Source organism: Nicotiana attenuata, chromosome 6 (genome assembly GCF_001879085.1).
Source record: "Nicotiana attenuata strain UT chromosome 6, NIATTr2, whole genome shotgun sequence".
NCBI classification, from domain to species: Eukaryota; Viridiplantae; Streptophyta; class Magnoliopsida; order Solanales; family Solanaceae; genus Nicotiana; species Nicotiana attenuata.
This window is the reverse complement of record NC_031994.1, coordinates 85,896,371-85,910,002: the sequence shown is the minus strand read 5'-3', so window position 1 is coordinate 85,910,002 and position 13,632 is coordinate 85,896,371. Positions and strand designations below refer to the sequence as shown.

At 39.0% G+C, this 13,632-nt stretch overlaps 1 protein-coding gene across 1 annotated transcript; it reads right to left on the bottom strand.

Moving 5' to 3' along the window:
- LOC109227375 (auxin-responsive protein IAA1-like) lies at positions 9,257–12,268 on the bottom strand. The gene is made up of 5 exons (XM_019392514.1): positions 11,840–12,268; positions 10,724–10,914; positions 10,487–10,598; positions 9,650–9,711; positions 9,257–9,516 (listed from the first exon to the last, which is right to left on the bottom strand). Exons 1-5 carry the CDS (start codon positions 12,094–12,096, stop codon positions 9,470–9,472), a joined length of 669 nt encoding a protein of 222 aa, XP_019248059.1. The 5' UTR covers positions 12,097–12,268; the 3' UTR covers positions 9,257–9,469.

Below are 13,632 nucleotides of genomic sequence, written 5' to 3'. Positions count from 1 at the left end.
ACTGGGCTCCGCGACATCCAATCTAACAAACTGGTTGGCTAAGGCCTGAACCTCCAATGCTAATGGCCTCTCTTCTACCGGTAGATATACTAAACTGCCCAAGCTCTCCGCCTTTCTACTCAAGGCATCGGCCACCATATTGGCCTTCCCGAGATGGTACAAGATGGTGATGTCATAGTCCTTAAGTTGCTCTAACCACCCCCGTTGTCGCAGATTAAGATCTTTCTGTTTAAACAGATGTTATAGGCTCTGATGGTCTGTATAGACCTCACAATGGACACCGTACAAGTAGTGCCGCCAAATCTTCAAGGCATGAACAATAGCTGCTAACTCAATGTCTTGGACTGGATAATTATTCTCATATACCTTTAACTATCTAGATGCGTAGGCAATCACCCTACCGTATTGCATCAACACCGTGCCGAGACCAATACGCAACGCATCACAATATATAGAATAAGACCCCGAACCTGTAGGCAATACCAATACTGGGTTGTAGTTAAAGCAGTCTTGAGCTTTTGAAAGCTCTCATCAAACTCCTCGGTCCACCTGAATGGAGCACCCTTCTGGGTCAATCTGGTCATAGGTGCTGTAATAGATGAAAAACCCTCTACAGATCGACGGTAATACCCCGCCAACCCAAGAAAACTCCAAGTCTCAGTAACTGAAGACGGTCTGGGCCAACTCTGCACTGCTTCAAGTTTCTTTGGATCTACCTAGATTCCCTCGCTCGACACTACATGACCTAAAAATCCCACCGAATCAAGCCAGAAATCACATTTTGAAAATTTTGCATATGACCTCTTTTCTCTCAATGTCTGAAGTACGGTCCTCAAGTGTTATTCATGATCCTTCCGGCTTTGGGAGTACACCAAGATGTAGTCAATAAACACAGTGATGAATGAGTCCAGATAGGGCTGAAATGCAGTGTTCATCAAGTACATGAATGCTACTAGGGCGTTGTTCAGTGCAAATGACATCACAAGGAACTCGTAATGACTATACCGAGTCCTGAAGGCAGTCTTCGGAATACTTGGATCCCGAATTTTCAACTGATGATAGCCTGAACGTAAGTCAATCTTCGAGAACACTCTGGCATCCTGTAGCTGATCAAACAGGTCATCAATGCATGGCAATGGATACCTATTCTTCACAGTAACCTTGTTCAACTGCCGATAATTAATACACATGCGCATAGAACCGTCCTTCTTCTTTACAAATAAGACTGGAGCACCCCAAGGCGATACACTAGGCCGAAAACCCTTATCAAGCAACTCTTACAACTGTTCTTTTAGATCTTTCAAATCTGCAAGTGCCATACAATATGGTGGAACAGAAATGGGCTAAGTGCCCGGCAATACATCAATGCCAAAGTCAAAATCCCTGTCGAGCGGTAGCCCGGAAGATCCGCTGGAAATACATCTAGAAAATCCCTTACTATCTGAATAGACTCCACGGTAGGGGTATCCAAACTGACATCCCTCACGAAGGATATATAAGCATCGCACCCCTTCCCAACCATACGTTGAGCTTTTAGAAATGAGATAACCCTGCTAGGAACATAGTCTAAGGCACCTCTCCACAATATGCGTGGTATACCTGGCATATCCAGCATCACAGTCTTAGCGTGACAATCGAGAATAGTATGATAGCGCAACAACCAGTCCATGCCAAAAACAATATCAAAATCTACCATACTAAGCAATAATAGATCAGCTCTGGTCTCAAAACCATTAATACTAATTAGACACAACCAATGCACATGGTCAACAATAACGGAATCTCCCACGGGTGTAGACACGTATAAAGGATAACTCAGAGAATCACGAAATACCCCCAAATATGGAGCAAAGTATGAGGACATATAGGAATAGGTGGAGCCTGGATCAAACAAAGTTGATGCCTCTCCATGACAAACCGAAATAATACTTGTGATAACTATGTCAGATGAAATTGCCTCACTCCTAGCTTGAAAAGCATAATATCTGGCCTGGCCTCCCCCTCTACGACGAACTCTACCTGCCCGACCTCTACCTCGAGCTGGTTGTGCAGGTGGAGTGGCAATTGGTGTGGTAACCATGACCCGGGAAACCTTAGGGCCCTGTGGAATACGTGGGTCCAGATTAATGTGTGGAGGTGCACCCTTCCTGAGTCGGGGTCAATCCCTTACCATGTGACGAGTGTTACCACACTCAAAATAAGCTCTCAGAGGACGTGGCTGTTGTGACTGGCCCGGGCCTGATCGGCTGGACTAACCGCTGGAAGCACCCCGTGCAGGAGGTACACTAGACAATGGCGATGCATAATAAGGAGCCTGAGGTCTGGGAATAGGCAGAATACCACTGGAAGCTGGAAGTGCTGAATTAATAGGACGGCTCGCATGGCCTCTACCATGACGGGTTGCAGCTAGGGCACAGGAACTATTATATGTACCATAATCTAGAGGCCTCTTAGCCTCCCTTTATTCTGTCTCCCGAGCCCACATACCCTCCAATCTCCTAGCGATTTCCACTACCTACTGCTATGTGATATCCATCTCTAGCTCTCGGGCCATACTGAATTTGATACTAGGTTTGAGCCCCTCGATAAATCGACGAACCCGCTCTATGACAGTAGCAACCAAGGCCGGTGCATGCCTGGATAAATCACTGAATCGGATTTCATACTTCGATATACTCATAGAACCCTGGCGCAACTGCTCAAACTCGGCGCACCATGCATCCTTGAGACTCCAGGGAAGAAACTCCACCAAGAACATATCTGAAAACTAATCCCAGGTGAGCGAAGCTACCTCGGCCGGACTACCCAACTCATACGCTCGCCACTACTGATAAGTCGCTCTCTTAAGCTGGATCGTAGTGAAAGCAACACTAGATTGCACAATACCCATAGTGCGAAGGATATGGTGGCATTACTCAAGAAAACCTTGGGCATCCTCTGACGCTAAACCACTAAAAGTAGGAGGCTGGTACTTCTGGTACCTCTCGAGCCTTAGCTGATCCCCCTCAAAAGTTGTTGCCCTAACCTCGAGCTGAACTGGGATAACTAGCTACACTGGTATGACCTCTAAGATTTGATCAACCTGAACCCGTGGCTCTGGGGTACAGGTGGAAGGAGTCTGTGCTCCTCCCCCAGCCTGAGATTTGGCAGGAGCAAGTGGAATCAACCCTGCCTGAGCTAGAGTGCCGAACATGCTCAAAAATTGGGCGAGAGTCTACTGAAGTGCAGGGGTAGTAATAGGCGCCTCAGGTGCATGCTCTCCAACTGGAGCTACTGGTGGCTCCTCTGCAGCAGCTCGTGCAGGAACTTTGGCTGCACCACGTGGCCATCCTCGTCCTCTGCCTATGCCCCGGCCTCTCGCAACTCTAGTAGGGGGAGAGGGTGGTTGATCATCAAATCCAGTTGTGCGTGTCCTCACCATCTGTGAAAGAATAGAAGACATAAATTTAAAATTTTGAGGTCAATAAATTCGCACGATAAGGAATCAAATAAACGAAGCTTCCTTATAGTTCCATAGCCTCTCGAAGATAAGTACAGACGTCTTCGTACCGATTCGCGAGACTCGACTAAACCTGCTTGTGAGTCACAACACCTATGAACCACTTGCTCTGATACCAACTTGTCACGACCCAAATTTTCCTCCGTAGGATATCGTGACGGCACCTAGTCTCTAAGACTGGGTAAGCCTATCAACATGCGTAATAATTAAAATAACAATAAATACTCTTAAAAGTCAACAACTCAGTACATATAGAAATTTCCAAAACCCGGCGAAATACAAGTCACAAGATCTAAGAAGAAATTCCGAATATCTCTATACATTAGAGTCTAATGAAGATAAGAAAACAACATAATAAAGATAGAGGGGACTCCGAGGTCTGAGGACACTGGAAGATATACCTTGAAGTCTCCACGTGCGAACTAGCTCACTGATACCTGGTCTGATAGGAAGTACCTGGATCTGCATAAAGAGATGTGCTGAAGCGTAGCATGAGTACACCACAGCGGTACCCAGTAAGTGTCAAGCCTAACCTCGGTAGAGTTGTGACGGGGTCAGGTCAGGGCCCTACTGGAAATAATAAGAGGTAGGACGAAAAGTTAAACAATATAATAATAATAATAATAATAATAATAATAATAATAATAATAATAATAATAATAATAATAATAATAACAACAACAACAACAACAATAATGGAAGTGAATCAAGTAAGGAATATGTCACAATTTGAATACACAGAATAAGGGCAAATAATGCACCGCGGAAGAAAACAGGAATTTACATATTTAGGGAAAAACAAAACAAGCAAGACGAATACACTAATAGAAAAACATCAACAAGGGCACTCCCGAGGTACCGCCTCGTAGTCCCAAGTTGTATATAAACAAATAATGGAAACATATCAACAAGGGCACTCCCGAGGTACCGCCTCGTAGTCCCAAATCATAAATAAATTCACAATCTTTCCTTATATCACCGCGAGAGCCTTCACATTTGGTTTTTAAAAGAAATCATTTTTTTCAAAATAGCATCCTGTGTTTTAGCCCACTCTATCACACCGCATGTCTTCTAGTAGTTCCCCTACTAGTCACGCGTATCAAGCCCACCTTATCTCATTGCATGCGTTTCAACACGCATACCTTATACCACCGCATGCGTATCAATATTACAATATATCACAAGTCGCACCTCAAGTGACCAAATATTTTAACTTGCCAAATAAATCAACAATAACATTATTTTCCACAATAAGGAGCTCACGGCCCAATCACAATGTATACAAAAATCTCAATAAAATATTCAGGAGTGAACAACTCAACGGAATAATATTTCACAATTTAACACTTTTATTTCAATATGATATACGGCCTTTATATTTTAATACCAATTTCAACAATCAATATTTCATAATTTAACAACTCAATTAAGGAATTCAACTTTCAGTTAATGAACACAGAATAAAGGGAACAAAACTTCAACTAAATAGGTAAAGCAATTAGCAGGAAAAAGGTAAGGCAAGTAGGACATGTGAAAATAGAATAACCATGATGAATATAACATGATAAAATAGTTCAATTAATATGTGACAGGAATCTACACAACTTTAAGCCAGAATTTCCACATTTAACCCATGTACACACTCGTCACCTCGCGTATATGGCTTTCAACACATCACAACTATCATAACAATACCAATCCTAAGGGAAATTTCTCCCACACAAGGTTAGACAAGTCACTTACCTCAAAACACACCATCTCAATCCAATAGTAGACCTTTTCCTCAATTATCCAGCTTTGAATGGCTCAAATCTAGCCAAAATAATTTCATACGATAAATATAACTATAGGAAACTAATTCGAACGATAAAATTTACGATATGAATAAATAAATCAAAAATTCAACTTGGAAAGTCAACGCGGGGCTCACGTCACGAATTTACATAAGTACCGGAATCTGAACCCCATTCAATGACGAGTCCAACCATGCCAAAATTACTAAATTCCGATAACAACTCGGCCCTCAAATCCTCAATCTTAACCTTAAGGGTTTTCATAATTTTTTCAACCTAAAACACCAATTAAATGTTAAAAATAACAATGGATTCGGGGTAATTTAACCAAACTTGAGTAAGGAATTTTTACCCCAATGTTTTCCTCGAAAATCTCCCGAAAGCGCTTCACCCGAGCTCCCAAAATCGAAAAAATGAAGAATAAACATCGAACCCATCGAACACCGATTTCGATCCGAATCACACTAGGGGTACTCAGGAACACGTCTGAATATATCAACAAGTCTCGTAACATAACACGGACCTACTCGGGGTTTCAAATTACATCAAACAACATTGAAATTACGAATTGCATCTCGAATCCACTTATGAGTTTTCAAACTTTCTAATTAACAAAACGTGTGCCAAAAAGTACTAAATAAATCCGGAACGACTTCAAATTTGGCACACAAGTCATAAATGACATACTCGAGCTACTCCAATTTTCGGAATCGAATTTCGACCCCGATATCAATAAAGTCAACTCCCGATCAAACTTTTCCAAAAATCGCCCATTTTCCAACTTTCGCCAATTTACGCCGAAACGACCTACGGACCTCCAAATCAACATCTCGGTCGCATTCCTGAGTCTAAAATCATCATACGGAGCTATTGGAATCATCAAAACTACATTCCGAGGTCGTCTACATAAAAGTCAAACTACGATCAACCCTTACGACTTAAACTTTCAACTTAGGGATTATGCGTCCCATTTCACTCCGAAACCAAAACCGAATACCCCTACAAGTTAAGTAACCACAATATAGCATAGATGAAGCATAATTTAGGGGGGGTTAAAATACTCAAAACGACCGGCCGGATCGTTACAGGCCGGCTCCAATGAGAGGAATGAGGTGAAATGAGCCAAAACCCGATTTGGCTAACATATATATTCTGCCCAGGCGATCTTTGCATCTGCGAAGCTAAGGGCCGCTTCTGCGATGTCGCTTCTGTGGCAACAAGTCAGCTTCTACGAAAAGCACTGGGGACCGCACCTGCGGACAAGGTCCCGCTCCTGCGACATCGCAGGTGCGACAAACAATCCTAGTTATGCGCTTCCCTCCACTTCTGCGCTTCAAGAAGCCACATCTGTGCCATCGCAGATGCGGTCTAAACGTCACTTCTGCGAACCTTCACCACCCAGCCTTCACCACTTCTACAATGAGCAGCCCGCTTCTGTGAAGTCGCTTCTGCGTCTAAAATTCCGCAAAAACGGCTTCACCAGCACCAGAACCCCTTCAGCAGAGAAATCATGCGACGAAACGATCTGAACCACGTCTGTAACTCACCCGAGCCACTCGGGACCCCGTCCGAATATACCCACAAGTTCCATAACATAATGCGGACCTGCTCAAGGCCTCAAATCACATCAAAACTATAAATGGACAATCGAAACCTTTCTTTAAACTTTCAAACTTCGACGAACGCGTCCGACTCATACTTAAACATTCCAGAATGACGCCAAACTTTATGCACAAGTCGTAAATCACAATACGAACCTATTCCAAGGCTCGGAATCCGAAACGGACATCGATAACACCAAAGTCCAGTTCAAGTCAAACTTTAGAAATTTCTAAAACTTTCAAAATGTCAACTTTCCACAATAAGCGCTGAAATGCTCCCGGGCGACCCGATACTCGACCCGAACATACGCCCAGTCCGAAATCATCACACGAACCTATTGGAACCTTCAAATGCTGATTCCGAGATCGTTTACTCAAAAGTCAAACCTTAGTACACTCTTCCAACTTAAAGCTTCCGAATTGAGAATTTTCCATCTGAATCAACTCCGAACATCCCGAAATTCAATTCCGACCACACGTACAAGTCATAATACATGGAGTGAAGCTACTTAAGACCTCAAACCGCCGAACGACGCGATAGAGCTCAAAACGACCGATCGGGTCGTTACAGTGTTATCTCTATGCTCTTTCTTCTTACAAACACTAGAACCATCCAAACACTACTTGATACGCCCCTGGAATTCTGTTATAGACATCAACAACTAAGAGTCAAAAGAAAACTCTGAATTTCATTTTAAACTAAAAATTGCCAATGAGGTCTTAGTTTAGTGATTAGTAGTTAAGCTGAACGCGCTAAGACGTGACCAGAACATCCCTTAGAAGTAATAAAATCCAACTCCCAGTATCATTGATTTGTACTACTGACTTGTCCATTCAAATGAATGAAACAACAAAAGATGCTGGCTTTCAGCTAAGATTCGACCAATTAGAAAGTACACTTTTCTAACTAAATCCAACGAAACCCAGACAGCAATCCATAAAATAACATAGAAAACAGTCAAATTCACAGTGCAAAAAAACAGCATAAAAATCCGCTCAAACCACAAAACTGTTCCAAGAAAATAAATTGAGAAAATTCGGGGGGATTACTTTGGAGCTCAGAGGATTGAATTCAGGCTCGCTGGAAAGAATCCGTAACTCTTTTTTGGGTTTACGAACTGTTGATCTCTAAGAGCCCAATGCTCTTGACTCAGGGAGGTCCTATCCATTACATTAACAAGTCATAGCCGCTCGGGGTCTTTACATAAATAGCCCATCAGATTCACCAATTTATTTTTTCTAGCCACTATACATCTATTACGCTGATTATATATGATTATACAGATATTATACATATATTAATATTTTTAACGACTAATTAGGTTAATTTTTTTAACTCCTCTTTTTGTATCTGCTCGTAGCAGTAGTATCAGAAGCTTAATTTTTTTACCTTAAGATGGCGTGAGCGAAATCCTTAGATGTAAATGTAATAGGAATAAAGTGCGCTGCAAATATTCCTCAATCGTATGGTCTTTAGTGCTTGAACATATATAAGAAAATTTTCTAAGGCACAAATCATAGTCCTTCGTATCGATCGTCATAGAATAAAAAAATATATATTACTCACCACGTAAAAATCAGTACAATCATATATGTTACCTTGAGAAATGGCATGTTAATTACATCCATTTCTACCTAGTCTTGTTTATCCGGCTTTGTATTTCTTATGTTCAACCAATAGTTAAATATATTTTTTGATAGCATCCGTGTCCTTTGTGGACGCTGCAAGTTTCCCTTGCTAACAGACTGAAAATTTAAAATCTAGAGCAATATCTTAGTAAGATGTGTTCGTTTACTCTTTAACTTTGATCATACCGACAAAATGTATTTTATATTGTTAAGATAAAACCATCGCAGAATTTTTTATGTGAACTTATTTTGTGACACGATCTACAAGTGTCACGTGATAGCATACCTAGCAAGCCACTATAGAATGACATACATAACATTAAGACTAGAAATAGTCCAGAACAAAATATAGGAATATACAGTAATTAGTGGAAGGTATATTACTCAGTCCTAATCATGTCCTATAGAAGGTAAAATAATGCGATGGTTATTAGGCGCACCTCTCTAGAATTGGGCATACCGACAGAAGACGATGAGCATGTCTAGTGTTACTTCTTTTGTATTAATCAAATGCTTTTTCTTCTTCTTTCTTTCTTTGTTGGTTTATTCTTTCAAAATTTTCAAGTATAAACATATATATATATATATATATATATATATATATATATATATATATTGTCACCATCAAATTTTTTATAATTAAATGGAATATATGCATATTAAAATAGTATTTGTTGATGGTGTAATATATAGTCAATGGGTTCAACTTATCTCAATATTTTCGGCACAGAATATAGATATAAGTATAAGAAAATTACTATTTAAAAATAATAATTTTAAACTTATAATTCCAAAAGCATAATAGGTGCAATAGTAAGACCTATAGGTTGAAACAGTAAAACTTATATCCTAGATCGATCTTTTCATGATAATGCACCCATTTTCTCAAAATCCTCGATCCGGTTCTACCAATGTACATGCAGGCCAAGATGGGAAAACTTCTTCAATCAACTTGTACCCGAGCATTTCGCCATTAATACGTTAGTCCTTGGAGCTGCAGTACACACCATTAACAAAATAATTCGTCCATTTAGTAAATTACTATGGAATCTGAGAATTAAGCTAATTTCACAACTCTTATATGAAGCAGGAATAACAAATTGAGAAGAAAGATAAATTAAATGTACCTAATCCAATGGCCTCTGAGCTCTTCATCAACCTGAGCCTCTTGCAAGATTCAACAAACATTCTGGCAACAGAAAATAGATCATAAAAGAAATGTTAACAACAGACAATTTAAAAGAAACCCTACGTAAAAGGCAGGAAAAGGATAAAACTAACAGGATTTAACTTATTTACAGTACTGACAGGTATACTATACTCCATCTGTTCTACGTGAACCTATTTCCTTTTTGGTTCGTTCTAAAAAGAATGATCACTTTCTAAATTTGATAACAATTTAGTTTAAACTTAAATTCTACCCTTAATGAGAAGCTTTTATAACCACACACATACTTTGGGCCCCTTTTTGACTTGTTTAGGACCACAAATTCCAAAAGTCTTCATTTTTTCTTAAACTCCGTGTCCAGCCAAACAAATTTACATAAATTGAAAGAGTATCAATTTGGCATTTAATTAGAGGTAAGGACCTCCGATGCTTATAAATACTGGAAAATTTTTATCCTATCAGGTAACGAAGTTGCTTCCCTTATTTTTCAAGTTATCAATTTCACTTATTATGAATCGTTATTTATAAATAATTTTAGGTGGATATGAAGAGGGAAATTTTCTTAGTGTGCCGGACTACCCTCTGTGAAGGGGAGTCTTAGCGTAACTGGTAAAGTAGTTGTAATGTGATCAGGAGATTACGGGTTCGAACCGTGAAAACAACTTATTGCAAAAATACAGAGTAAGACTGCGTACAATAGACCTTTGTGGCCCGACCCTTCCCAAACTCGTGCATAGCGGGAGCTTAATGCACCATGCTGCAATATTTATACGAGGGAAATTGTTGTAAAACTTACTTCCATGGAACGTCTCCAACAAGCATCCAGTCCCCATCTTTGTCTTCATAAGTTGGCAAGTATTCCACACCATTTGTAGGGTCCATAAGCTTCCTCTCATTTACAAAGTTACCTGAAACCCCATATTAATTATTACGTCAAACATAATGATTATACCGAAGGAGCTAGGACACTGTTTATTTTAATATCTCTCTTAAAAGAAATTGAGAAACTCTATATGAAAGATTGTGTACTTACAGATAGTTGTTAGGCAAGTAAACATGTTTTCCAAAGCAATTAGCAGCTGGTCATAGCTGCTGTACATCTCCAAGTCAACTTTTCTCAAGTAAGGAGCTCCATCTACTGCCACCTTCACGTATTTGCACTTCTTTACTACTCCCATCTTCTTCCTGTTTGATTTCACTGGTGGCCATCCAACTACTTGTGCCCTAATATTATTTTTCAAAATTTTGCCAAACTTTAGTGCACTAAAAATACAACAACAAAAAAAATCTACAATTATGATTAATAAAACAAACCATCTAGAGGTTTATAAATGACCAACTCATTCGGTGAGCTTCCTGTTTTCCACAAGTGGGGGATTCAAACCCCATAAATAGCGTAGCATCTCGTTTCCTTTCCCCCAATGTAATTGGAAAAAAAAATACCCTGAACCCTAAATACAACCATCTATGATTAAGCAGTGTTGTAGCCACATATAATTGAGTGTGGTTTACTGAACATACTTTATCGAAAAATTATATTGTGTATAAAAAAATTTATACTGCATATAAATCAAAAATCACTTTTTATATATCTATATTAAATTTTGAATACTCTTTGCAAAATTTCTGGTTTTGCCACTGTGATTAAGTAGTAGTCCCTCCGTTCAAATTTATGTGAACCTGTTTGACTGGGTACGGACTTTTGGAATTTGTGATCCTAAACAAGTCAAAAAGGGGCCCAGAGTATTTGTGTGGTTATAAAAGCTTCTTATTAAGGGTAGAATTGTAAGTTTAAGCTAAATTGTTTCCAAATTTAGAAAGGGATCATTCTTTTTGGAACGGATCAAAAAGAAAATAGGTTCACATAAACTGAAACAGAGGGAGTACTTCTTAATCCGTTCGCCTTAACTTTATGTGATTAACCAACAAATTAAAAAGAAAATACTACAAAAAGAACATACAAAAAAATAAAAAAGGAAAATAGACTTTTTTCGAAATGGATTAACTTATACATATGGCAGTGTAAAAATGTACTGTATATTGTGTATTGTAGGAGCTAACCTATTTTATTTTGCAGGTAACTAGTTACACGTAGTTAAAAGTATAAGAGTATAGGAGTTGAGCTTTATGTTTTAATTAGGGAACTTACTTTGCCGAAGGTTTGGTTGCGGTAGAGATTTCATTGTTGCAATAATGATCATCTTCGTAGTTTTGATCTTGAGGATTTCTGGAAGTAAAGCTTCCTAGGCTCAACTCAACAGCTTCAGATGAGAGTCCACGTTTCGCACCACAGATTTGTTTTTCCGAATCTCGGCGTAACCCAAGAGTGAGTTCAGTTTCCTCGAAACTAAGACTGGACACATCGGATTCCGACAAGTCCTTTGTTTTTGTTTTCTCCGATGACATTTTTTTACTTCTACTTCTGTAGGCTACAAGGTGTTAAAAAGTGGCTACTAATTGAAAATGGATTACGAGAAGTGTTTGGGTCTGATGTTTGGCTACTATATAAGCTTGGGAATGTGGAAGGAGGCTATCATTTTAATTAACCATTCTCCTCTCAACACGTTTAGGCAGATGGGCATGCAGTTCCGTTTGGTTCATGATTAATTATGGGTTCTCTCCGATTTGATTACTTCCACACCTTGGGTCCCATGTGAATCATTTTCTTTGTTATAGGATCGTATTCAAATTTCGAGAATCAAACGAGTTATCTTTTTACTATATTTTTTTTATATTTTAAATTATCAATTATTGTAATTTATAATATTCTTTTATAGTTTCTAAAAATATAAAATTTTATTTCGAAAAATTAAAAGATTCAATGTTTAAATATATGGTCAAAATTAAGAAATTTGAATCTCGAAAAATAAAAAAATAACACATGAATTGAGACATAGTAAAGTAACATTTTTCTTATTGAAAAAGAGTTTACTCTTTACTCCACTTACCGCATAAAAATATTTCGCACTATAAATTTGCTTCAAATTTTAATGCAGATTAGTGTTTACTTGTATTTCGAGTATAAGTGAACACTATTGAAGTGCATTGAAATGCAAGAATGATGCCTTGTGTAGTTAGGGGTCATTTAGCAATTTAGAAAGTTAGAAGGACTAGTTAGTTAAGGTTGTTACTTAACAGTGCAGATTCTGTCATAAAATCACTGGTAACTAACAACCTTAACTAACACTTAATTTTGCCTAAAATACACGATCTCTTCTTCCTCTCTTTCTCTCTTCTCTTCTTTTTACAGAATCGGTGCCGTAGATAGCAATGGTGCTTATCTAGTCTTCATGTTGCTCGATCAACTTTGCTAAGGATTCTACAAAATTAACATGGTATCAGAGCGGCGCTCCTGAAATTATAGTGTTCTCCTGCGAGTTCACGGCGAGATTCCGGTGAATCGATAGAATTACTGGTAAATTGACAGTGACGAAACTCGAAACCTATAAAAATGACAGAAAATGAAGTAACGCAGCTGGAACACAACCACCTGCTGTTTCTCCAAGCGTCAGATGCTTCGGGACTAGTTCTAGTGCCAATTAAGCTAACAAGGCCAGAAAATTATGCACTGTGGAACAGGGCAATGAAGCTAGCCCTTAGGGGAAAGAGCAAGCTTGGTTTTGTAGACGGAAGTTGTGTGAAAAGCGTGTATAAAGGTAAATTAGTAGAGCAATGGGAGAAGTGTAATACGATTGTGTAGTCATGGATAGGCAGTACAGTTGCGAATGAATTGATACCAAGTATCATGTTCGCATCGAGTGCAAAGAAGGTGTGGAGTGACTTTAAGAAAAGTTTTTAAAGATGCAGTCTTACAAGGATCTATCATTTATGGACAGAAATTGCATCACTAAGACAAGGTACGAATTCTGTAACCACATACTATTCGAAAATGAATGATTTATGGAATGAATTAAACATACTAGCACCAAAACCAGGATGTGA